Consider the following 27713-nt stretch of genomic DNA (forward strand, 5'->3'; position numbering starts at 1 on the left):
CCTTCTCCCGCACCCTCTTCCTCTCCTCCCGCACCCTCATTCCTCTCCCAGCACCCTCTTCCTCTCCCGCCCCTCCTCTCCCGCACCCTCTTCCTCTCCCGCACCCTCTTCCTCTCCCGCACCCTCTTCCTCTCCCGCACCCTCTTCCTCTCCCGCACCCTCTTCCTCTCCCGCACCCTCTTCCTCTCCCGCACCCTCTTCCTCTCCCGCACCCTCTTCCTCTCCCGCACCCTCTTCCTCTCCCGCACCCTCTTCCTCTCCCGCACCCTCTTCCTCTCCCGCACCCTCTTCCTCTCCCGCACCCTCTTCCTCTCCCGCACCCTCTTCCTCTCCCGCACCCTCTTCCTCTCCCGCACCCTCTTCCTCTCCCGCACCCTCTTCCTCTCCCGCACCCTCTTCCTCTCCCGCACCCTCTTCCTCTCCCGCACCCTCTTCCTCTCCCGCACCCTCTTCCTCTCCCGCACCCTCTTCCTCTCCCGCACCCTCTTCCTCTCCCGCACCTCTTCCTCTCCCGCACCCTCTTCCTCTCCCGCACCCTCTTCCTCTCCCGCACCCTCTTCCTCTCCCGCACCCTCTTCCTCTCCCGCACCCCCTTCCTCTCCCCTCTCTCCCGCACCCTCTTCCTCTCCCGCACCCTCTTCCTCTCCCGCACCCTCTTCCTCTCCCGCACCCTCTTCCTCTCCCGCACCCTCTTCCTCTCCCGCACCCTCTTCCTCTCCCGCACCCTCTTCCTCTCCCGCACCCTCTTCCTCTCCCGCACCCTCTTCCTCTCCCGCACCCTCTTCCTCTCCCGCACCCTCTTCCTCTCCCGCACCCTCTTCCTCTCCCGCACCCTCTTCCTCTCCCGCACCCTCTTCCTCCCCACCCTCTTCCTCTCCCGCACCCTCTTCCTCTCCCGCACCCTCTTCCTCTCCCGCACCCTCTTCCTCTCCCGCACCCTCTTCCTCTCCCGCAACCCTCTTCCTCTCCCGCACCCTCTTCCTCTCCCGCACCCTCTTCCTCTCCCGCACCCTCTTCCTCTCCCGCACCCTCTTCCCCCTCGCACCTCTCCCTCTCTCCCTCTCCCTTTCCTCTCTCCCTCTCCCTTTCCTCTCTCCCTCTCCCTTTCCTCTCTCCCTCTCCCTTTCCTCTCTCCCTCTCCCTTTCCTCTCTCCCTCTCCCTTTCCTCTCTCTCTCTCCCTTTCTCTCTCCCTCTCCCTTTCCTCTCTCCCTCCCCCTCTCCTCTCTCTTTCCCCCCCTCTCCCCCCCCCCTCTCCTCTCTCTCCCCCCCCTCTCCTCTCTCTCTCCCCCCTCTCCTCTCTCTCTCTCTCCCCCCTCTTCTCTCTCTCCCCCCCTCTCCTCTCTCTCTCCCCCCCTCTCCTCTCTCTCTCCCCCCTCTCCTCTCTCTCTCCCCCCTCTCCTCTCTCTCTCCCCCCCTCTCCTCTCTCTCTCCCCCCCTCTCCTCTCTCTCTCTCCCCCCCCTCCTCTCTTTCCCCCCCCCTCCTCTCTTTCCCCCCCCCTCCTCTCTCCTCCCTCTCTCCCTCTCCTCTCTCCCTCTCCTCTTCCTCCCTCCTCTCTCCTCCCCCCCCCTCCTCCCCCCACCCCTCGCTGTCAGAAACACAGAGACACTGACAGACAGAGAGAGACACTGACACAGACAGACAGAGACAGAGAGAGACTGGGGGGGTGGGGTTGCAGCCCGTCCCAGCACACTGTTGGAGGGCTCCCGGTTCTGCAGTCGATGAGTAGAAACGTAATTTTTTATTTATTGATTTTTTAATTATTTTTTAAATTTTTTGATTGATTTATTTATCATTTATTAATGATGATGGCTCTTTATTTGTAAAAGTGTAGTGTTAAATGTTTGTAAACTTCCCTCACCGCCCCCCCCCCCCTTGTTCCTGATGCCTGATTTATAAGTGTAGGCAAGGTTTTTCTGAGCGTATAAAAATCTACACTTACTCCATTCTAAGTTAGTTTGGAGTAAGTTTTCGCTGCCTAAACTTGCAAAATAGGCGTAAGTGGCTGGACACGCCCCCTTTAAAAAAAATCTGTTCTAAAATGAAACTATTCTAACTCACTAGAACTGGAGCAAACTAAATACCGAGAATTGCAATTTCTAAGATGCTCCATTCTAAACTAGTTGCTCCAAAATAATAGGAGCAACTCAGGCCGAAACTTGACCCCATGGTCTTGTTGCTAGAAGGTGCACGGAAACTGCATCAAAGAAGTTAGGAAGGAGGTATAATGTCCTATTTAAATTTTGTTTTAATCTCTTAACACCACGGAAACACTGAACCCTTTGCTTGACACCCATGACATTATAGAATAGTAGATAAGCACCCCAAATACTGCACCACCGAACTGCCATACTGGGATAATTCTTTCATGAAAACTCTTCAATCACTGGCGCATCTTTATTTATGCACAACATCAAAAACAGTTCTCACAGGAAGGGAGAGAGGTGGAGAAAATAGAGTATCCCTCCAGGTGATTTATTGAGGGGTACCATTGGCAGAAAAGGTAGGTCCTTTTGCTTACGCTCTCAGCTATGGAATGGTAAATGTTTATTTAGGAAGTAAGGTTTTAATTTTCTGCCAGAAATCAATGAATATGGTTTATCAGCAAGGTAAATACCTTCTCGTGTATCCTTTTAAAGCAATTGTGGACGTTGCTGATTAAACATGCCTTGCGTCTGTATCGTAATACTGACCATCTCAAATGGGCCATTCTCTGAATTCAAAAGTAGACTTATCCCTTGTAGGTCATGGTTTCCCGGAAAGAAAAATAGGAATGTCGTTTCCTGGCTGAAAATAACTCCTAGCGGAAAGCAGTAAGGGAAACTTTGGGAGTGAGAGAGAGAACCTTGGGAATTGCTCTTTCCCTGACTTCTGAGAAAAATTCTGTTTTACAGAAATAAATTCTGGAAACAGTTAATATTTGGTGAATGAATTAAACCATTGTTGTGCCACAAGCAATGTATGAAAATTGTGCAGTGCAAATGTTGAATTGTGTGCCTGTGCTCAGTCAACTGTGTTTACTAAAGAGGAGACACTGTTCTTCATCACCCATTTCCTTTCTTTAGCATTGCCACTTTAAGGAACAAGCCCAGATGTTCAAAATATATTTCATCATACGCACTAGGTTTTAAATACCCATTTTTCCTTTCTCTTCTACCCATCCCCACTGTTGTTGTTGCAAAATTCAGAACATTGATTAATACTCGCATCTCCACGATTTACTGCTGTCCTGCAGACATCATTACTGCATTGTATCGTATGGAGTGTTTTCCTGGTATGCTTGTGTCATATTTTGGGATTTTTTGACCATTGCTCCACAAAGTTTTTTTAAAATAGTTACATTTAAATATTAACGTTTTAAAGCAAAGTTCATGCGTTTAAAAGTAGAAGCATGTAATGGAATCTGGTTATAATGCTAATTACTATGGCATTTAAGTTGCTTCCCCCAGAAACTGTAAGCAATTTATTAGCCTTTCTCAGTAATTGATAAACCCTTCAAACATTGTGTTGGGAGGTCCCGGGTGTGGGTAGGCCTTATCGGGCATAGGCCTTCCTGTCAGATTGTGAACACAAAGAAATAAAAACAGAGATGGAAACGCTAATGGTTTTTTAAAAACCGCTAGCTATTTGGATAAGCTTTTGCTAGACTCAGAAGGTTAAAATGCAAAGGGGCAGGAATAAGTTAATTTTATTTAAGTCAAGCAAGAGGAACCACTGATGTAGGGAAGCTTGGTGTGTTTGTCATTTTTTATTATTACACAAAAACAAGTTGTACTAATTTGAACGACCCATCTTAAGTATTGCTATGTATGTTTACTTGCTGTGAAATAAAACTGCTTAATAATTCGTAACTGGCCTTGTCTTATCAAGTGTTTACTCAGCCTGCCTTTGAAAAGATTGGAAAGGCGCACTTGTGAAAGACATGCATATTCAGTTTGGATCACAGCAGGGTATTCTTTATCCTTGGTTACCCTATAATATAGTTAGCTATTGGTCAGTACGAACACACCCCTAAACCTGAGATCCGCAGACCGCTTATGGGAGTGACTACCATCGCTGTACCTGAAAAAATATCTTAAGACACTACACAAACTTGTAACAGCTTGAAGTACACGAGGAAATATTGTGCCATTCCACTTCTGATTTTTGTCAGAATAGTTATCTTAATCATCATATGTGCAGCAAGAAATATGAAAGTTTTCTTTTTTCTCTAGACTGGTTCCCAGACACATGCTGGTGCTGTTTTAAGGAAGTGCACGATAATGGTGCAAGATCTGTGATTGTGGTGTGGGATGGTTCTCACTAGGATTTGGGGGCCAGGTGTAGCTTTTTTGGTCTTGGGAAGTATCTCAAGCTAGTTGATGTCAGGTACTCATGAAATACAAATCCCGGTCCTGTCCCCCTCGGTGCTCACCTCGGTGCTGCTGTGTTGTCATTTGAATCTTAACTTGTTGCTCAAATTTAGCTCTCTTTTCCACATTCATTACCAAGATGATTTTTTTCCCACCTTCTAAACAGTAACTCCCACCACCCAATCTATTCTCCACCGTTGATAGTTTTACTATATGTCTTTATCACTTTGGGTTTTGACGACTCTAATGCTGTCCCTGCCACTCTCACCACTTCTATCCCCCACAAATTGCACGTATTCAGAATGTCTGCATCCACAGCTGCACAAAGACTTGCACTCCCATTACTCTCTCCTTACCAGGCCTCACTGGTTCCCTCTTGTTCCAGCAAATGGATTTCAAGATATTTGTCCTTTCTTTCAAGTCTCCCCACGGCAGCATCTTACCCATCCTCCGTAACCTCCTCACTTCTTACATCCAATTCTGCTTTACTCCAATTTCCTCACTCCTTTCACTCCACTATTGCCATCTGCTCTTTCAGCCACTATGCCCCTGCCCTCTTGAACTCCATTTTTTTATTCCATCACCTTCCCACTGCTTTCTTGCTTCAATTTTCTTGAAGCTTTTCCAACTCGTGCTTGATTTTAACCTGGGCCCCAGAGGTGAAAGGGCAGTGTCCTAACCACTGCAGAACTCCTGCTGGTATTGCAGATTTTAAGTAATATGAAATGGAAATTTAATCCCTCTCCTCCGGGGTTGTCATCTGCTCAATTTCGGACTGGACAGTCTGGTTTCTGAGTGAGCTGTCTGGAAATTTAAAAAATGTAAACTAAACCTCCAAAGTCTGGCTTTTAAAATAAATGTATTTTTAACTCTCTTTTCTGTCCTAATGTGTGGAGCCATTTGTTTTTAAAGATGCAAAGATTTTCAGTTGTAAAGCCATAAGCACAGCAAATATCATGCCTGAAGCCATGATCTCAAGACCCTGACCCTCCCCTATTCTGACTCCAGTCCAATTTTTATTTCATTCTCGGAGTGTGGGCATCGCTGGAAAGGCTGCCATTTATTGCCCACCCCACCTAGTTGTGCTTGAGAAGGTGTTGTTGGGCTGTCGCCTTGAACCATTGCAGTTGGTGTGGTGAAGGTGCTCCCATAGTGCTGTTCCAGGGTGGGAACTTCCAGGATTTTAACCTGGTGATGATGAAGGAATGGCACGATATGCCCAAGTCAGGATGCTGTGTGAAGCGGAGGATATTTTGGAGTTGGCAGAAGGTGGTGACCCAATGGTACTCTTCTCTCTTCCTTTTCCACTCCTAAGGAGAGATTTCCAAGTCTGAAAAAGTGGATGCAGACCTCTTTGTCTGCAAATGCCATAGTGGACACAATCCCTTTTAAAAAAAAAAAAAAACTGAATCTGATTCAATGATTCTGCTGGTGTCACTCTGATGATCAAGATGTTCCACTACGCTCAACCTTCTAATGTAAAACTTGTTTGACATGGGCTAAGTACAAATACAGCATAGTCTAGTATTAAACAAATTTCATCTTGTGGGCCCAAGGTCAGAAATTCTCCAATTCTTGTGTCACTAGTGACTGTGGCACTGCTATACAGCCCAATGTGAAAGAATTGCATTCATTATGGGTGCTCTCACCCGTCCCCACACCCCACCCCCAAAACAACCACCACCCCAGTGCGGCTTCAAAATTTCTGGGTTGACTACTTTCTGGGGATCCTCCAGGTTTGAACATAAAATTATTATTACAGTAGCAGAAATCCTACAATAACAACATGTATTTATATAGCGCCTTTAACGTAGTAAAACGTCCCAACAAGCTTCACAGGAGTATTATAAGACAAAAAAATTTGACACCAAGCCACATAAGGGGAAATTAGGGCAGGTGAACAAAAGCTTGGTCAAATAAGTAGGTTTTAAGCATCTTAAAGAAGGATAGAGAGGTTTAGTCAGGGAATTCCAGAGCTTAAGGCACGGGCACCAATGGTAATCAAGAATGCTCAAGAGGGCAGAATTAGAGGAGCGCAGATATCTCGGGTGGAGGGTGGGGGGAGTGGCTGAAGGTGATTAGAGATAGGAGGGGCGAGGTTGACAATGTTTAATCCCTTCTGTAGTCGGTGTGTGTTGCTGGTGCAAAATGATTTGTAAGGCATCCACTTCTTAGATCTGGCGCAGCTGCTGTGAGATCGGAGTTTGGAATCACTAGAGCACTCATTTTGCTTTTGTATAATGCTCTGGTTAGACCACAGCAGTTTTGATCACCACAAGGGAGAAGGTTGAGTCCTGTTACAGGTTGAAACAGAATTAATGACACAGTTTTTTTTTAAAAGATGGACTTGCCTATGTAGCGCCTTGTATGCCTCAATCGACAACAACTTGCATTTATATAGCACCTTTGACCTATATCGCTATGTAATATGAAAGCTCAGCATATAGTGTGATGAACCAGTTTAAGTACAGGAATGCAAGCTTCATGCCTCCACCCACAATTTGAATTGTCTTATTATTACTCAACATAGCAAAGAGACAGCTTCCCTCAACCCGTCGCTCTCCTATCCATCTAGTTGGCTCTTTAACCAATTCATGCTGTCAATTTCAAGTCTTTTCAGTTAATTTATTCCACAAGTTTACTACCCTTTATGTAAAGAGGTTTTCCCAACTTACCTTTTTACTGCTGATCCTGCTTAATGTTCTGTTAAGACAGGAGCTACTTTTCACTCTCCGTACTTTATGATAGTATTATATTCAATGGCCTGCTGGACAGTTCTGAAGGCACAAGACTGTGGTTTCTTTTCACATGATTGCCACTGTTGAATTTGGAAAAATATTCATCCTTGGAGGTCTTTGTATGTAGTCATGAAACTTATATTGGCCTGGAATGTGCTGTCCGGAGTTCGCTGTCATTCCACCTTTGAAACTGACCGCAATTTTGGAATTTGGCGCATGCGCAACCCAATGCAGAAATCCTGAGGTTGCGGTCTGTCATTCACTGCTCCTCCACAGGCTGCGCTGTGCCCCCACCCCACAGAGCCAGCTATCAGTATAATCTCTCAAATCCGGGAAACTGATGAAAACTTTGGCTCTTCCGCAGTAATTACGATGTTCATTTTATCACTTGAAGTTAGATCCAAAGGGATAAGGTGTAACTGAGGTTTTAAGAATATTGACTGCTAAACAAATGTTGTGGCCCTGAAAAACTAATTGTGTCAAATTTATCCATTTTAATAAAAATTTACATTTTTCAGAAACTTTTTGTTCATATTTATTTCAGGTTTGCCTTTTCTCCATGTGAGAGCTCCAATCTTAGTTTTGCTCTCTCTAACATTTTTAAAAAGGTAGAATTTTAAGAGCTTACTGACTTCCTTGTTTGCTGTCTGAGAATTTTGCGTTTTGATTGGCTGCTTAGATAGCCCGTTGATGTCCTAGCAGCTCGTAGTAGGGGATCCCCACTATACCCTGTTGATTTGAACTACTTCTCAACACCGAGATCGTGGGATTTTTGTGCGAAGCTTACTTCAGGGCCAGCGGCGAACACTTTTGCTTCGCCGCTGACCGCAAATTCTGGGACCATTATATTTAAAGCTGTTCATTTGTCACTCTTGAAATGGGCTCATGAATTTATTGAATGTTTATTTTTTCAAGGTGGCATTCAGTTGAATTTGGCTGATGCATGATAAAGGTAGTTCACATGATGGTGGCTAGTATTAAATTGCTCTATTTTGATATAACTCAGTTTAAAAATAAATAAATCCTTGTCTAACCTTTTTGTAAGTAAAAATACTGTATTCAACAGAGAAGATATTTAGGTTTATCGATGTGTGTTTGTATGAGCATATATTTGTTTAGGTGAGGGGATGAAAATTTCAGAAGTTTGCCCTAATTTTGTTAATTTGTGATTGTTGAGTATAGCTGAAATTCCAGCAGGTGCATTCTGAATCTGAATCCGTGCAATACGACTGAATGTAAATCTGTATTCTACCACAGAGCCAATGGGACTTTCTTGTGTCCTAGTGCTCTACCACTAGAGCTACTTGAGCTCTGTTAAAAGAAGTCAGATATTTTACAGTGGTTAGGCAATGGCAGACATTTATAGATTACATGGATGAACTTCAACAATTTTACATCCCTATCTGGAGTAAAAATAAAACGGGGACGGTAGCTCAACCGTGGCTAACAAGGGAAATTAGGGATAGTGTTAAATCCAAGGAAGAGCCATATAAATTGGCCAGAAAAAGCAGCAAACCTGAGGACTGGAAGAAATTTAGAATTCAGCATAGGAAGACAAAGGGTCTAATTAGGAGGGGGAAAATAGAGTATGAGAGGAAGCTTGCAGGGAACATAAAAACTGACTGCAAAAGCTTCTATAGATATGTGAAGAGAAAAAGATTAGTGAAGACCAACGTAGGTCCTTTGCAGTCAGAATCAGGTGAATTTATAATGGGGAACAAAGAAATGGCAGACCAATTGAACAAATACTTTGGATCTGTCTTCACTAAGGAAGACACAAATAATCTTCCGTAAATACTAGGGGTTCGCAGGTCTAGTGAAAAGGAGGAACTGAAGGACTTCCTCATTAGTCAGGAAATTGTGTTAGAGAAATTGATGGGATTGAATGCCGATAAATCCCCAGGGCCTGATAGGCTGCATCCCAGAGTACATAATGAAGTGGCCATAGAAATAGTGGATGCATTGGTGATCATTTTCCAACATTCTATTGACTCTGGATCAGTTCCTATGGATTGGAGGGTAGCTAATGTAACACCATTTTTTTAAAAAGGAGAGAGAGAGAAAACATGGAATTATAGACCGGTTAGCCTGACATCGGTGATGGGGAAAATGTTGGGATCAATTATTAAAGATGAAATAGCAGCACATTTGGAAAGCAGTGACAGGATTGGTCCAAGTCAGCATGGATTTATGAAAGGGAAATCATGCTTGACAAATCTTCTAGAATTTTTTGAGGATGTAACTAGTAGAGTGGACAAGGGAGAATCAGTGGATGTGGTGTATTTGGACTTTCAAAAGGCTTTTGACAAGGTCCCACACAAGAGATTAGTGTGCAAAATTAAAGCACATGGTATTGGGGTTAATGTATTGACGTGGATAGAGAACTGGTTGGCAGACAGGAAGCAGAGAGTCGGAATAAACGGGACCTTTTCAGAATGGCAGGCAGTGACCAGTGGGATGCCGCAGGGTTCAGTGCTGGGACCCCAGCTATTTACAATATACATCAATGATTTAGATGAAGGAATTGTATGTAATACCTCCAAGTTTGCAGATGACACTAAGCTGGGTGGTGGTGTGAGCTGTGGGGAGGATGCTAAGAGGCTGCAGGGTGACTTTGATAGGTTAGGTGCAGTATAATGTGGATAAATGCATGGCAGATGCAGTATAATGTGGATAAATGTGAGGTTATCCACTTTGGTGGCAAAAACAGGAAGACAGGATATTATCTGAATGGTGACAAATTAGGAAAAGGGGAGGTGCAACAGGACCTGGGTGTCATGGTACATCAGTCATTGAAGTTTGGCATGCCGGTACAGCAGGCGGTGAAGAAAGCAAATGGCATGTTGGCCTTCATAGCTAGAGGATTTGAGTATTGGAGCAGGGAGGTCTTACTGCAGTTGTACAGAGCCTTGGTGAGGCCACACCTGGAATAATGTGTTCAGTTTTGGTCTCCTAATCTGAGGAAGGACGTTCTTGTTATTGAGGGAGTGCAGCGAAGGTTCACCAGACTGATTCCCGGGATGGCAGGACTGACATATGAGGAGAGACTGGATTAACTGGGCTTATATCCACTGGAGTTTAGAAGAATGAGAGGGGATCTCATAGAAACATATAAAATTCTAACGGGATTGGACAGATTAGAGGCAGGAAGAATGTTCCCGTTGCTGGGGAGTTCCAGAACCAGGGGTCACAGTCTAAGAATAAGGGGTAAGCCATTTAGGACAGAGATGATGAGAAACTTCTTCACTCAGAGAGTGGTTAACCTGTGGAATTCTCTACAGCAAAAGTTGTTGAGGCCAGTTCATTAGGTATATTCAAAAGGGAGTTAGATATGGCCCTTACGGCCAAAGGGATCAAGGGGTATGGAGAGAAAGCAGGAAAGGGGTACTGAGGTTGATTGATCAGGCATGATCTTACAGAATGGCGGTGCAGGCTCGAGGGGCAGAATGGCCTGCTCCTGCACCTAATTTCTATGTTTCTTTGTTTAACACTATATCTTTCAGAGTTCATGAAATGGGGACCATGACATTTTCTTGCTGGAGTTGTACAGCCACGAAAGTAAGCCACAGAACATTCCCACCAAAGTTATAGGCTCATTACATTTGAAAACAAAATCTAAGCTTGCAATGTTCTTATGCTTAATAACTTGGCAGACACATTTGCCTTTAAGGGAATTACTCGGGTACTATTGTTTAATGATTATCTGGGCAATTCAGGTGATCTCACGTCTTTGGTATGCTTTTGATCTTTTACTAGTGTAATTTACATAACTGCTACAGTTTACAATAAGGCAGTGAAGGAAGTTAAACCTGTTGACTTACTGAAGTTTTATTTCCCCCTTTAACTTTTGGTAGAGTCACTGGGTGTGAAGGATCTTGGTGATCGGCAGTCTATCCTACAAGGAACCAAGTGCCTGTTTGAACAGGATGCTGCTTACTTGGCGGAACACAACCAGTTACTGCACAAGCATGAGCTCTCCACAATAGCCGAGGAGGACATTGAAAAGAGTGAAACAGAAACAGGTACTTGTAAGCACTACTGTAAACGGCACTACTATGTTACTGCACTGTACGGTGTTTCAGGACTAAAGTGCGATTGCAGAATTTGTACAAAACTTTCCACAAATTGACTGAGATTTTAAAAGCACCGGAGCTCAGTCTTAAAAGCACCAACTTTTTAAATAATGCACGAGGCAGATTTTCTTCAGTGGACCATGACTGGAGAGTGAGATAGAAATTCCCTCTGCTTCTTGCCTTTTTACATGAATACAATGGAGAACATGAATGTGCATGTGAAGTCAGCTTGTTCTTGGGGTAAGGTAAATTTATCATGTCCTCTTTGCTGGTGTCTTATGGAAGACCACTTAATAACTAACATTGTCTCATTTAATTGCATTACTTATTCTCCCATCATTATATTCCATATGCACGTATTTATTCTGCTGCTTCTGCACTGGATATGACAGGCGACTTTAGATTTCTTAAAAGAAAAGAAAGAATATGCATTTATGTAATGCCTTTCACAACCTCAGGATGTCCCAAAGCGCTTTACAGCCACTGAAGTACTTTTGAAGTGTAGTCACTGTTGTAACGTAGGAAACACGGCAGCAGTTAGCACACAGCAAGGTCCCACAAACAGCAATATGATAATGACCAGATAATCTGTTTTTAGGTGTTGGTTGAGGGATAAATGTCGGCCAGGACACTGGGGAGAACTGCCCTGCTCTTCAAAATAGTGCTATGGCATGTTTGCATCCACTTGTGAGGATAGATGGGGCTTTAGTTAAACATCGTATTTAAAAGATGCCACCTCTGACTGTGCAGCATTCCCTCAGTACTGCACTGGAGTGTCAGCCTAGATATTGTGCTCAAGTCCCTGGAGTGGGACTTGAATCCATAAGCTTCTGACTGGGAGGAGAGAATGCCACCAATTGGGCTTCGAAATGACTCTTAAAAGTTAAAAGGTTAAAATTTGGAAAGGGAATAATACTGCACCTTTAACTGGGAATGCAGGGAATGGGAACTTGATAATTAAACTTCTGAACTATAACAATGAAGAGAGGTTTAAAAAGAAAATTAGAGACTACTACAGAATGTCAGTATGTGGGTTTGTGTCCGCGAATTGTCCACCATTTGAGTTTCTGATCACAAGTTCACCATCAGAATGAGGTGCTGAATGGAAGCCAGGTCCCAGTGGTGGGGAGATTCAGAATAGATCACCCTAAGCGACTCGTGCACTTTTTAAAGTGCTTTTACATTCGAGGCTTGCAGACAAATACTTAGACTCTCCTGCCATTGCTGTGCTCCGAAGTACAAATAGCCAGAGTTGTGTGAAATAGACTGTATTCTAGATCCAGGAAAATGTGCACCCATGAATCTGCCTTTGGATTAAGGCTTCTTCTTGCAGCCAAGTAAACAGGAGAGCTGGACCTTCATGCTCACACACTAAAGGAATCTGGTTTCCATTGGAGCCCAACATCCCTTTGGAGCTCAGCACCCTGTGCTTAAAATTAAAAGAGGGAGGGCCAAGCATCGAGGTAACTTTCTTAAAATGGAAACAATTTTTTAAGGTAAAGTAAAGGTGTCTTTGTCACAGATGCCTGGGAGCAGAACACCACTTGGCTGGATTATAGTGAAATCCAGGGATTCACTTCAGAGAATTGGAGAAAATATTGAATAATTCACCCCCAAAAAAAGCAAAGTGTGCTTGTTGTTCTAGAGATTATTATCTTGCTCCATATCCTGTTGTTCTTGCACTGAATGTTGACTCATGCCTCACCCCCAGTGAATCCTTGAATGTGGCAACTTGAATTTTATTTGGTGCTGCCTTAATTTGACTACTTTGGTTCATTTTTCCTCTCTGCCGATCACTTCCTAAACTGAGCAGTCAATAAATAAAATTAATTTCTTAATTCATCAGTGCCTCCTACGGAGAAGCTGGTGATCTGATAAATGTGTGGACACTAACTAATGAACCTGCATAATTGTTTCTGTCAATATCAAGGTAACCTTTGCAGTGTTGCTAAGATTCTAGTAAAGGATAATGGTAGATGTGTGAAATGTTCATACTGTGTTCACCTGAATGATTAAACAGTAAATAAGATATTTTGGTCCTAATGTTGGGTTCTTTGGAGAGAGGGTAGGGGGAACAATTTGAGATGATGATTGAAGACCGTTGGACAAGAAAAATTTGATGTAACATTATAACATATTGGCTTAAGTGTGATTTTATTCTCATCCCACCGTGGTCCCTTTCCTGTACTGCTGCCAATATGCTAATAAGTAATAACCCTACTTTGTCTTCAACTTTCTGGTCCCTTTTTTTGCATAATCTTTACACAAGAAAATCATATGACAGTCTACAGGAACATCTTTACGTCACTGAAAGTAGCAATTCATGATCGTTTAGATGAAAGTGCTGCATTCATGATCTGCCTTGTTAGGTATTTTATCACCATTATGGAGTATTAACACTCAGTGATTCATATATATAATGTTAAATGCAGATCAGACTAATTTGATAAAAAGCTGAACAATACCCTTCTAATCCACTGACTATGTTCTTTGTGCAGCAATATGATATGCCAATCTAGGTTCAAACTGATTAGAATTGATTAAAAAAGAAAACAATACTGCAAATTCAGGCAATCTGAAATGAAAACAGAAAGTGCTGGAAATGTACAGCAAGTCAGTCAGCATCTGAAAGAGAAAGATAGTTTAACATTTCACGTAGGATCCTTCATCAGAACAGTTCAAACTTAATTTAGATGAAGGGAACCAACCAAAATGTTTACCTTCTTATAGGACATTTTTTTATTTCAGTTTTATTAGGAATTGGTTTGGTATCCTCTTTTTAAAACATTTAGCCGTGGCACACAGTAATTGATTTTGTAGATGTAGCACTCCTTGATGATAAAATTACAAGTTGGTGTATATTATAGGATCAACAGAGCTTATAAAAATTCCATAAGAGGTGGAACCACATTCCACACAGTTTAATCACTGCGCATACACAAACGAGCTGGGTATTATTGATTCATTTCTTTTAAACAGCAGTTGGACAATAGCACGACTTACTTTTACATACTTCTCTATATTTGAACTGTGAAATGACAGAATAACCTTTCATATGACAGATTGTTCCAGCCTTTGTGATCAAAGTGGTTGTATTCTTGCCACAATGCAAAGGAATACCACATTTAAAGGAAAACATAATTCTGTGTATGGGGAGGATCTTGCCCCACTCCCCGGCAACACTCTGATATTTCTTTCCAGGCCCTTCTTTTGCTGGAGGTTGATGTTTATGCTGGGGAACAGTTTCATGGATGCTAGCAGATTGTCAGGTGGTCATTCCTCCGGTGTCAGCAATTGACCATGAAGGCCTGGCCATCATTGCCTGGCCTATTTTGTTCTTGCTAGGCATCCATGCATGTGCTTCTATTGAGGCTGACTGGGCAGCAATGAAGAGCAATAACCCTGGTTAGGTTCTGTTTTCTTTTTCCTCTATCGTCCAGAGACAATTGAAGCACATCCCTCCTTCGACCCCTACCCTCTGTACCAAGGGAAGTATCGGCTAACTCAGACTAAGGATTACACCTGGGGCCTACCTGGTTTGTCTGGGCCATTACAACAGCAGGTATATCATGTATCCACTAAGCCATTGAGGAAGTAGGAAGGAAATAGATTTTTTAAAATGCAAAATAGATATTTCTTTTAGATCTCATCTGGTTGGAAATTTGGCTTAAAACTTTACAGGGAAACATAAAAGAGGCAAGTACTTAGTACTGAAAGCAATTCTTATATAGTTCTACTCAATCTATTTCAATTTTTTAAGTATTTTTATTGTGTGTCTATAAATAAAGAATGTAAACAAAAATGTGAGATTGTGAATCACATTGTTTTTATCTCCAATGATTGTGTAATGCTTTTTCTTCTTAAAGGTAAGGCTCACTTTGATGTCCACCATCTGCAAGACATTCACAGAACACACGGGCTTGAAATGAGAAATTCAGAAGAAGGAGTAAGTGGGACAGTTCTACAGCGTTTGTTGCAAGAGCAGCTCCGATATGGAAACCCCACTGAGAATCGAAACCTCCTTGCCTTGCACCAGCAGGCCACAGTGAACGTCATTGCCTTCAACAGTAATGGGTCTATAGTACCTCCAAATGATGGCCTGACACAAGATGAGCGTCAAATGGTCCCACATTCTGCACGACAGGAACCCCAGGGCCAGGAGCTGCAAGTTGACAATAGTGTCATGGAGAAGCAGCTGCAGACCCGAGCAGCACAAGCACAGAATAGCGAGGAACTGCCAACTTATGAAGAAGCGAAGGTCCAATCACAGTTTTTCAGAGGACAGCAGCATACAGCAGCAGGAACTGCTTTCTTTGTTACTGGAATAAATAATCAGAAGATGAGAACTGAAGGGCGGTCCACTGTCCAGAGGGTGGGTGGCGGAAAGGTTCACCAGGATGATGGGCTTAAAGACCTGAAACAAGGCCATGTCCGCTCTCTGAGTGAACGGCTTATGCAACTCTCCTTAGCGACAAATGGTGTGAAAGCACAATCTTCGGTTGCAAGTGGCGTAATTTCGTCCCAACAGGCGAATGAATTCTACACAAATGCTGGGCATGTTTTGTCTCAGACATCCATGAAAGGAATAGACCCTCGTGGGCCCCCACCAGAATATCCATACAAACAAATGTCAACGTTGCCTGTTAGTTCCAAGACGCAGGATTATGGAAATTTCTACAGTGACTTTCGGTTGGGAATGATGACTGAGGTATTAAAACCTGGCCCAAATTTGCAACACATCAGACCAGATGTTTCTGCTATGAGGTACCAGCTACCTCCAGAGTATGGGGCTATCAGGTAAATAAATGAAGAACCATTCTAACATCTTGGTCTCAATAATGGTTTTGTATTTACGGAGGATGGAGAGCAAAGTCTCAGTCTATGATTTTGCATGGAATGTACAGCACAGAAATAGGCCATTCAGCCCAACAGCTCAATGCTGGTGTTTGTGCTCCACACTGGCCTCCTCCCACCCTTCTTCTAACACTATCAGCATAACCTTCTATTCCTTTCTCCCATATGTGATTATTTAGCTTACCCTCAAGTGCATCTATGTTATTCGCCCCAACTACTCCTTGTAGTAGCGATTTCCACATGCTAACCACTCTCTGGGTAAAGAAGTTTCTCCTGAATTCCCTATTGGATTTATTAGTGACTATCTTTGGCCACTAGTTTTGGTCTCCATAAGTGAAAACATAATCTCTGTGTCTACCCTATCAAACTCTTTCATAATCTTACAGATCTCTATTGGATCACTTCCTCAGCCTTCTCGTTCCTAGAGAAACAGACCCAGCCTGTTCAATCTTCTCTGATGGGTACAACCTCTTAGTTCTGGTATCGTCCTTGTAAACCTTTTTTGTGCCTTCTCTATATCCTTTTTATAATAAAAGATTACTGCACAAGATAAAAGTTCATGGGGTTGGGGTTAATATATTAGCATGGATAGAGGATTGGCTAACTAACAGAGAACAGAGAGTCAGGATATATGGTTCATTCTCTGGTTGGCAACCAGTAACTAGTGGGGTGCTGCAGGGATCAGTGCTGGGACCCCAACTATTTACAATCTATATTAACGACTTGGAAGAAGGGACTGAGTGTAACGTAGCCAAGTTTGCTGATGATACAAAGATGGGAGGAAAAGCAATGTGTGAGGAGGACACAAAAAATCTGCAAAAGGACATAGACAGGCTAAGTGAGTGGGCAAAATTTGGCAGATGGAGTATAATGTTGGGAAGGGAAGTGTGAGGTCATGGACTTTGGCAGAAAAAAATCAAAGAGCAAGTTATTATTTAAATGGAGAAAGATTGCAAAGTGCTGCAGTGCAGCGGGACCTGGGGGTATTTGTGCATGAAACACAAAAGGATAGTATGCAGGTACAGCAAGTGATCAGGAAGGCCAATGGAATTTTGGCCTTTATTGCAAAGGAGATAGAGTATAAAAGCAGGGCAGTCTTGCTACAGCTATACAGGTTATTGGTGAGGCCACACCTGGAATACTGCGTGCAATTTTGGTTTCCTAATTTACAAAAGGATATACTTGCTTTGGAAGCAGTTCAGAGGAGGTTCACTAGGTTGATTCCCAGGATGAGGGGGTTGACTTATGAGGAAAGGTTGAGTAGATTGGGCCTCTACTCATTGGAATTCAGAAGAATGAGAGGTGATCTTATCGAAATGTATAAGATTATGAGGGGACTTGACAAGGTGGATGCAGAGAGGATGTTTCCACTGATGGGGGAGACTAGAACTAGAGGGCATGATCTTAGAATAAGGGGCCACCATTTAAAACTGAGATGAGGAGAAATTTTTTCTCTGAGAGTTGTAAATCTGTGCAGTTCGCTGCCTCAGAGAGTTGTGAAAGCTGGGATATTGAATAAATTTAAGACAGAAATAGACAGTTTCTTAAATAATAAGGGGTTATGGGGAGCGGGCAGGGAGATGGAGCTGAGTCCATGATCAGATCAGCCACGATCTTATTGAATAGCGGAGCAGGCTTGAGGGGCCGTATGGCCTACTCCTGTTCCTATTTCTTATATTCTTATAATACGGAGACCAGAACTGTGCACAGTACTCCCAAGTGTGGTCTAATCAAGGTTCTATACAAGTTTTATTCCATTCGAACATAAGAAAATAAATATTGAATATGAAGATGGTTTATGGTGAAGTATAGTGTCTTGCTCTCGTAGCCATTTTCCATATATGAACTTTAAAAATATGACTATCAGCAGGCTATTCAACTAAATAGTGGCATTACAGCTGAGCCCAATCCTGTTCTCATGCGTACTTTGCATCAGGGTTTGTTGGTTAGCAATCAGATGTGGGCCCTATGTGATTTTTTTTTCATTCTTTCTCCCTAGTACAAGGTGTTGAGGTCATCCTGACTGTTGCCCCGATTGAGATAGCTAACTCATCACAGACCATGGATCAAACCTGGAACCTTCTTGGCTTGTGTAGATATATACATATGTATTGTATGCCTTGTGACCTGGTCACAGACTTCTGGCCATACTGCTCCATAATAGTCTGCTGGAAGATGCACGCGAGTAGACCAGGTGACAATCCAACAAAATATATACATAAGAGGCCGTAAAATGGAGGAAGGCAGAGCTCTTGGAAGGGTTATAGAGCTGGAGGAAGTTACAGAGTTGGGGAGGGGCAAGACCCTGGAGGGATTTGAACATGAAGATGGGAATTTTAAATTGAAGGCAATGCTGGACTGGGAGGCAATGTGGGTCAGCGAGCATGGGTTGATGGGTGATCAGGACTTGTTGCAGTTTGGGATGCTGGCAGCAGAGATTTGGATGAACTCAAATTTACGGAAGATGGGAGGCTGGCAAAGGGGACACTAATGTATTTCTGGATGGATGAACTAAGATAGGTCAAAAGGGTGCTTTTGATATTTATCTGGAAGAGTTACAAACCCAACGTTTCCACACTCTGGCAGGTGTATTGGGGCTACATTGTGTGCTGTCCCTGTCTGTTATTTCGCCGGTGACATTGATGGGTGGGGGGGCTGGGGTGTGGTGGGGGGGGGGGGTGGAGGGGGAGGGAGGAGAAGAGAGAGTAGTTCTTGGCAGGGGAAAACCTGGCTTTGTTCCTTGTTTTTTTTCATTACTTTTTTCAATAATTTTTCTTTGTTTTTGAGTTTTTTTTCTGTTCTGTGTCTGACTTGATGTAGCAGAAATAAGCTTGTGTTATGTTGCTCAGATTCTAACCGGTCAAAACAAGCGTCTCCTCCACAAAGTGCAAAATTGCCTTCATTCAACAAATGAAACTACTTTTCCTTCTTGAAGGGTTTGACTCTGTTTCAACGGGTGCCAGAAATCGTTCAGTTTCTTTGCTCGGTGGATGTTCTTCAAGAATAAACCCCCACAACCACTGACTGTGGGCTGGTTGGGCATGCGGGCATTACAGTTAAACCTGGTGCTGTACACATGTGCACACTTCCAGAGGGATCCTGAACGGATATCCCTCACATTGATTAGCACCAAGTATTTACCAAAACCATCAGAGCAGAAGAATTAGGAACAGGAGTAGGTCATCTAGCCCCTCGAGCCTGCTCCGCTATTCAACAAGATCATGAATGATCTGGCCGTGGACTCAGCTCCACTTACCCGCCCGCTCCCCGTAACCCTTAATTCCCTTATTGGTTAAAAATCTATCTCTCTGTGACTTGAATACATTCAATGAGCTAGCCTCAACTGCTTCCTTGGGCAGAGAATTCCACAGATTCACAACCCTCTGGGAGAAGAAATTCCTTCTCAACTCGGTTTTAAATTGGCTCCCCCGTATTTTGTGGCTGTGCCCCCTAGTTCTAGTCTCCCTGACCAGTGGAAACAACCTCTCTGCCTCTATCTTGTCTATCCATTTCATTATTTTAAATGTTTCGATAAGATCACCCCTCATCCTTCTGAACTCCAATGAGTAAAGACCCAGTCTACTCAGTCTATCATCATAAGGTAACCCCCTCATCTCCGGAATCAGCCTAGTGAATCATCTCTGTACCCCCTCCAAAGCTAGTATATCCTTCCTTAAGTAAGGTGACCTAAACAACACGCAGTACTCCAGGTGCGGCCTCACCAATACCCTATACAGTTGCAGCAGAACCTCCCTGCTTTTGTACCCCATCCCTCTCACAATGAAGGCCAACATTCCATTCGCCTTCCTGATTACCTGCTGCACCTGCAAACTAACTTTTTGGGATTCATGCACAAGGACCCCCAGGTCCCTCTGCACCGCAGCATGTTGTAATTTTTCCCCATTCAAATAATATTCCCTTTTACTGTTTTTTTCCCCCAAGGTGGATGACCTCACATTTTCCGACATTGTATTCCATCTGCCAAACCTTAGCCCATTCGCTTAACCTATCTAAATCTCTTTGCAGCCTCTCTGTGTCCTTTACACAACCCGCTTTCCCACTAATTTTGTGTCATCTGCAAATTTTGTTACACTACACTCTGTCCCCTCTTCCAGGTCATGTATGTATATTGTAAACAGTTGTGGTCCCAGCACCGATCCCTGTAGCACACCACTAACCACCGATTTCCAACCCGAAAAGGACCCATTTATCCCGACTTTCTGCTTTCTGTTAGCCAGCCAATTCTCTATCCATGCTAATACATTTCCTCTGACTCTGCGTACCTTTATCTTCTGCAGTAACCTTTTGTGTGGCACCTTATCGAATGCCTTTTGGAAATCTAAATACACCACATCCATCGGTACACCTCTATCCACCATGCTCGTTATATCCTCAAAGAATTCCAGTAAATTAGTTAAACATGATTTCCCCTTCATGAATCCATGTTGTGTCTGCTTGATTGCACTATTCCTATCTCGATGTCCCTTAATGATAGCTTCAAGCATTTTCCCCACTACAGATGTTAAACTAACCGGCCTATCGTTAACCTGCCTTTTGTCTGCCCCCTTTTTTAAACAGAGGGGTTACATTAGCTGCTTTCCAATCTGCTGGTACCTCCCCAGAGTCCAGAGAATTTTGGTAGATTATAACGAATGCATCTGCTATAACTTCCGCCATCTCTTTTAATACCCTGGGATGCATTTCATCAGGACCAGGGGACTTGTCTATCTTGAGTCCCATCAGTCTGTCCAGCACTACCCCCTTAGTGATAGTGATTATCTCAAGGTTCTCCCTTCCCACATTCCCGTGACCAGCAATTTTTGGCATGGTTTTTGTGTCTTCCACTGTGAAGACCGAAGCAAAATAATTGTTTAAGGTCTCAGCCATTTCCACATTTCCCATTATTAAATCCCCCTTCTCATCTTCTAAAGGACCAACATTTACTTTAGTCACTCTTTTCCGTTTTATATATCGGTACGGTAAAAGCTTTTACTATCTGTTTTTATGTTTTGCGCAAGTTTACTTTCGTAATTTATCTTTCCTTTATTGCTTTCTTAGTCATTCTTTGCTGTCGTTTGAAATTTTCCCAATCTGCTAGTTTCCCACTAACCTTGGCCACCTTATACGCATTGGTCTTTAATTTGATACTCTCCTTTATTTCCTTGGTTATCCACGGCTGGTTATCCCTTCTCTTACTTTGTCACTGGAATATATTTTTGTTGAGCACTATGAAAGAGCTCTTTAAAAGTCCTCCACTGTTCCTCTATTGTGCCACCGTTTAGTCTGTGTTTCCAGTCTACTTTAGCCAACTCTGCCCTCATCCCACTGTAGTCCCCTTTGTTTAAGCATAGTACGCTCGTTTGAGACACTACTTCCTCACCCTCAATCTGTATTACAAATTCAACCATACTGTGATCACTCTTTCCGAGAGGATCTTTTATTCGGAGATCGTTTGTTATTCCTGTCTCATTACACAGGACCAGATCGAAGATAGCTTGCTCCCTTGTAGGTTCTGTAACATACTGTTTTAAGAAACAATCCCGTATGCATTCTATAAATTCCTCCTCAAGGCTACCCCGTGCGATTTGGTTTGACCAATCGATATGTAGGTTAAAATCCCCCATGATTACTGCCGTTCCTTTTTCACATGCCTCCATTATTCCCTTGATTATTGCCTGCCCCACCGTGAAGTTATTATTTGGGGGCCTGTAAACTACGCCTACCAGTGACTTTTTCCCCTTACTATCTCTAATCTCCACCCACAATGATTCAACATTTTGTTCATTAGAGCCAATATCGTCTCTCACAACTGCCCTGATATCATCCTTTATTAACAGAGCTACCCCACCTCCTTTCCCTTCTTGTCTATCTTTCCGAATTGTCAGATACCCCTGTATGTTTAACTCCCAGTCTTGGCCACCCTGCAACCACTTTTCTGTAATGGCCACCAAATCATACCCATTTGTAATGATTTGTGCCGTCAACTTATTTACTTTATTTCGAATGCTGCGTGCGTTTAGGTAGAATGTTTTGATACTAGTTTTTAAACCATGATTTTTAGTTTTGACCCCTCCTGCAGCCCCTTTATATTCATACATATTGTCCCTTCCTATCACCTTGTGGTTTACACTTACCCCAGTGCTACTCTGCTCTGTTGCCTTCTGCCTTTTGCATTCTTTCTTGGGGTCCTGTTCATCTGAGCTCTCACCCACTCTAACTAGCTCAGAGCCCTCTTCTGGGTTCCGAATATTCCTTGCATTGAGGCACCGAGCTTTTATGCTTGCCTTTTTAATACACATTGACCCTTTAGAATTTTGCCGCACCTCACCTTTACTGCCCATCCTGTATTCTAATATTTGGGGGATGTAAGTTATGAAAATTTTGGCAGGAATGCGAAAATAAAATGTGGCATTTTCATCTGCTATGTACTGATTATATTTGAAGCTTTTATGACTGTAACAACCCCGTGTGGCAGCAGAGCAGCAGCTTCTTTGGGGCTTGTGTGTGAGGTAGAGCATTGGATCCTGAAGGTCTACTTTGATTTGGGTCATCTGATGATCCATTATCATATGGATCACAGCCTTATTCACTGAGATCTTCAGTAAGTCCATGCCAGTAATTATATCCAGTTTTTGCTGTAGTACTGTAGTCACATCCAAGAAAAATAAAAATCATTTAATCAGAGCCAAATGTTAGCTGCAAATGTAAGTACATTTTAACAGCATAACAGTTCTGTGTCATCCTCTGACAAACGTGTGAGAGTTGGCACCAACTGCTTCCCCTCTGCTCTCTCAGCTGACATTAGAATATGTCATTTTATTGTTACAATTACAAGTGTCATGACTTTTTTGATAATTTTTTGTTCACCAAGGTGAGAAATGTCAGTGCTGGAGAGAGGAGCAGTTTCCCCTTTCAGGCTTTCATTGTCAACATCTAGCACGACAGGTCAGGAAAACAGAGTGAATCTCCTTCTACCCTCTCCTGACGATGTGCCTTAGACCCAATTTCACAGTAACACTTCCCTTCATTGTACCAGATGTGTAATATTTCCAATTCCCACTTGAGTAATCCTTGTGGCTGCTCTCGGTGACATTGCCAGTTTCTAATGCTATTGAGGAACAATTCCAACTGGAGGCCAGCACCCGTTGGAGCTGGGTTGCGACTTGCCCAACCAAATTTCAAGTTAGGACGATTGCAACCAGAGTGCATTAACAATTGAAGGATAGATTCATAGGGCTAAATTTTCGTCTACTTTGTGACCGGGTTCTCGCTGCGATTTGACCCTCTGCGGCGAAAACCCGGTCAGCGGGATCCTCGGGATCTTTGCGGTGGCGCTTTCAAGTACCGCCGGGGAGAGATGCGCCGATGTGAAACGACGTGCAACGCCGCGGATTGCGTTACCGTTGTACTTTCGGCACTCTCCGCCACGCCCAGAATACCGACAGGGTCAAACCTGTCGGTGCAGCCCTGCCAGCAGCGGTAAGTATGAAGACCTGCAAAAAAGGTAAGTTAAAGTTTTTATTTTTTAATTCTTTTTCAGCGATTTAGTAGGTAAGGGTTTTGTGAATGACTTTTGCAATTTTTTTTTGTTATTTCCCCCCTCCCAAGTCGCCTCTCGCAGTGCTACCGGCCTCGGACTAAAGTTGCGGAAACTCGCAGTTTGCACCATGAATCCTTGTGCAACGCTGACTTTACAGACGTAAAGGCCGAAAGTTACGCCTAAAAATGGTAGTGCAGCGAAAACTACAATTTTCGCCAAAAACTGAAAATTCAGCCCCGAGTTCCTGGTCTCTACTTGCGTTGTGGGGGAGGAGCTTTCCCAGAGTGTGATTGGGAGGGTGGGTAAGTGAGTGATTTAGAGAGCAACACTGGTATAATCTCAAAAACAAAAAGTGCTTGAAACACTGAGCAAGTCCGTCAGCATCTGTGCGAAGGGACAAGTCAACGTTTCAGGTGTGCAGACCATTTGTCAAGACTCAGTCTGACAAAGGGTGACCTAGTCTTGACAAAAGGTATACAAACCTGAAACGTCGACTGGTCCCTTTCCACAGATGCTGATTAAACTGCTGCGTGTTTCCAGAATTTTCTGTTTTTATTTCAGATTTTCAGTATCTGCACCATTTTGCTTTTTGTTCACTGGCATAAAATCTCCTGGACTACCAGAGGTCAGGGAGGGTCGTGACCAGAGTGGTTCGGAAACCCATTGTCTTCCCTTGAAAACATTGACATTCGAACAGATAGTAAACACTCACTGTTGAGGCTCGTATATAAAGAATGTTTACTTGTCAAGGTGAATCTGTTTGCAGGAGGAAATGAAGTAAATGGGAAAATTGTAGAAATTAGCATTTTGCTCTTGCTGTCGATATATTTTGTGCAGGGAGTTGACCGATAACATTTTGAAAATGGAAACATTTTAAAAAAAGGTCTAAATCTTAGAAATTTTAATCAACAACAACTTGTATTTATATAGTTCCTTTAATGTAGTGAAATGTCCCAAGGCATTTCACAGGAGTATTATAAGACAAAACATTTGACTCCGAGCCGCATAAGGGGAAATTAGAGCAGGTGACCCAAAGCTTGGTCAGAGAGGTAGGTTTTAAGGCGTGTCTTGAAGGAGGAAAGAGAGGTGGAGAGGTTTAGGCAAGGAATTCCAGAGTTTGGGACCTAGGCAACAGAAGGCACAGCCACCAATGGTTGAGCGATTATAATCTGGGATGCTCAAGAGGACAGAATTGGAGGAGCTCAGATATCTCGGGGGCGGGGACGGTTGTGGGGCTGAAGGAGATTACAGAGATGGGGAGGGGGGAGGCCATGGAGGGATTTGAAAACCATGATGAGAATTTTGAAATCGAGCCGTTTGCTTAACCGGGAGCCAATGTAGGTCAGCGAGCACAGGGGTGATGGGTGAGCGGGACTTGGTGCAAGTTAGGACATGGGCAGCCGAGTTTTGGATCACCTCTAATTTATATAGGGTAGAATGTGGGAGACCAGCTAGGAGTGCATTGGAATAGTCAAGTCTACAGGTAACAAAGGCATGGATGAGGGTTTCAGCAGCGGAGGAGCTGAGGCAAGGGCGGAGACAGGCGATGTTATGGAAGTGGAAATAGGCAGTCTTAGTTATGCTGCGGATATGTGGTTGAAAGCTCATTTCAGGGTCAAATATGACACCAAGGTTTGCGAACAGAAAAGAAGTTGGGGAGAGGGGTGGAGTCAGTGGCTAGGGAACAGAGTTTGTGGTGGGGACTGAAAACAATGGCTTCAGTCTTCCCAATATTTAATTGGAGAAAATTTCTGCTCATCCAGAACTGGATATCGGATAAGTAGTCTGACAATTTAGAGACTGTGGAGGGGTTGAGAGAATGAGTAGTGAGATAGAGCTGGGTGCCATCAGTGTACGCTGTGTTTTCAGATGATGTCGCCAAGGAGTAACATGTAGATGAGAAATAGGAGGGGGCCAAGGATAGATCCTTGGGGACACCAGAGGTAGCAATGTGGGGGTGGGAAGAGAAGCCATTGCAGGTGATTCTCTGGCTACGATTAGATAGATAAGAATGGAACCAGGTGAGTGCCGTCCCACCCAGCTGGACGATGGTGGAGAGGCATTGGAGAAGGATGCCTTTGTCACAGTCAGAAAAGATGTTAATTGTGACTTTGATGAGAGCCGTTTCGGTACTGTGGCAGGCGCAGAAACTTGATTGGAGGGATTTGCGGGAAAGATGGGCATGGATTTGGGAGGTGACAACTCGTTCTAGTACTTTGGAGAGGAAAGGGAGTTTGGAGATGGGGTGGTAGGTTGCCAGTATGGAGAGGTCGAGGGTTGTTTTTTTGAGGAGAAGGGTGATGACTGCAGGTTTGAGGCAGAGGGAGTCAGTACCGGAGGGGAGAGAACTAGAGAATCAGACAAAAACAAATTTATCTGACCTAATCCAAGCTCATTCAGTCTCCATGGACTCTGGGGATTGCATCTTATGCTTGTCACTCTGATCAAGAGCTGATATTTCAAATAATAATATAAATGAGAATATTTAAGAATTCTTGTGCAGTTGGTTTGCAGCATGTCACAAAGGCATAATGGCCTTGGTACATTGAAAATAATTTGAGAATTCATTTGTGCTTAAATCTATTATAAACTGGCACACAGCATTTAATTATTACCTTCCTCCAATCTTTTTCTGTCTAGTGGACAACCTGCTCCCAAGCCATCTATCCATACTCCTCTTGAACAAGTATGCGGAAGTGCACTACTGTGCCCGACTCATGATCTGAATTATTGTTTCTCTCCTCCTTTCCTTCCTGCAGGGAAACACCTGGTCTCCACTTGGTGCCTTCCCCTGATGACACAGTTGGGATCAGGAACTCAGACACAATAACTTTTTTTGTTGTTGTTTAAAGTACCCTTCAACATCCTCTTCAGTTCTATGCTGGGATAAGTCGAATTCAACTCCAACAAGCAATTGTTTTATAAAAATAAATTTCCCAGGGATGGGCTATTCTTCTTCCAGATAAACTACACACAGGCTGTAGAGACATCAGCAAAGACTGTGGGAAATTTCTAACCATGTATTGTATAGTTACTTATGTTGTACATAACTGCTGCTACTACTACTGCTACTATTAGTACTACTATTGCTACTACTACTTGTTCTTTTGTAGTGTCTTTACCGTAAAATGTCTCGAGGCCTAATACATGGGGCATGAGTGCTCAAGCAGGAAGAGGAAGGGAATTGGGGGTATCTGAAATCAGTCAAAGTGGTAGCTTTTAAGTGGGAAGAGATATGCCTTGCTATATAGGGATAGGCTTCCATAGTGCAAAGGGGTTTTTGCTGATGGCTCTTCTAGGACTGCTGGAGCAAAGGTTACACAATTAACTAGTCAGAAGAGTGGAGGGCACTGAAATGGTTCTAACCAAAGTCAGAAAGTACAGTGTGTCCGTGATGCACTATGTCTTCTCATTCTTCTTGATCTCTGCAGCCTTTGACATAGCCACATCTTCCTTCAACGCTTCTTCTTCATTGTCCACATCAGTGGGACTGTCCTTCCATGGTATCACTCTTACCTATCCAGTCATAACCAGAGCATCACCTGCACTGTCTTCTTCTCCCACCTTAGACCATTACCTTTTGAATCCCCCGAAGATCTATCCTTGGCCTCCTCATCTTCCTCATCATATTGCCTCTTGGCGACATCATTCGAGGACATGAGGTCAGGTTCCACATGTATACTGCTGACATCCAACTCTACCTCTCCGTTGCTTACCGTAACCCAGCAACTGACTCTGTCATCAAACTGCTCGTCTGACATCCAGTTCTAGAAGAGCCCAATTTCTTCTGGTTAAACATTGGGAATACTGAAGCCAGCATCTTTAGCCCCTGCCACAAATTCTGTACCCTCATCACCAATTCCATTTCCTTCCTGGTCAGTGTTTCAGGCTGAACCAGACTGTTGAAACCTCAACATCCTATTTGACCCCAAGCTGAGCTTCTGTGACCATATTATCTCCATCACAAAGACCACCTCCTTCTAACTCCGTAACTTTGGCTGTCCTTGGTCCGTCTCAGCTCATTGGCAGCTGAATCCCTCATCCATGCCTTTGTCCCACTCCAGACTCAACAATTCCACTGCTCTCCTGGCCGGCCTGCCATCATTCGCCAGCCATAAATATCAGCTCATCGAAAACTCTGCTATCCGTATCCTATC

At 43.5% G+C, this 27713-nt stretch overlaps 1 protein-coding gene across 2 annotated transcripts in view; it reads left to right on the forward strand.

Moving 5' to 3' along the window:
• Positions 1 to 27713, forward strand: part of amot (angiomotin) — a 138095-nt gene that overhangs the window by 59315 nt on the left and 51067 nt on the right. For both annotated transcript variants that reach the window (XM_070882741.1, XM_070882742.1), the window contains exons 4-5: positions 10944 to 11111; positions 15029 to 15959. In XM_070882741.1, the coding sequence (XP_070738842.1) occupies positions 10944 to 11111; positions 15029 to 15959 (1099 nt within the window). The remainder of the gene's footprint in view (positions 1 to 10943; positions 11112 to 15028; positions 15960 to 27713) is intronic.

Source organism: Pristiophorus japonicus, chromosome 6 (genome assembly GCF_044704955.1).
Source record: "Pristiophorus japonicus isolate sPriJap1 chromosome 6, sPriJap1.hap1, whole genome shotgun sequence".
NCBI lineage: Eukaryota > Metazoa > Chordata > Chondrichthyes > Pristiophoridae > Pristiophorus > Pristiophorus japonicus.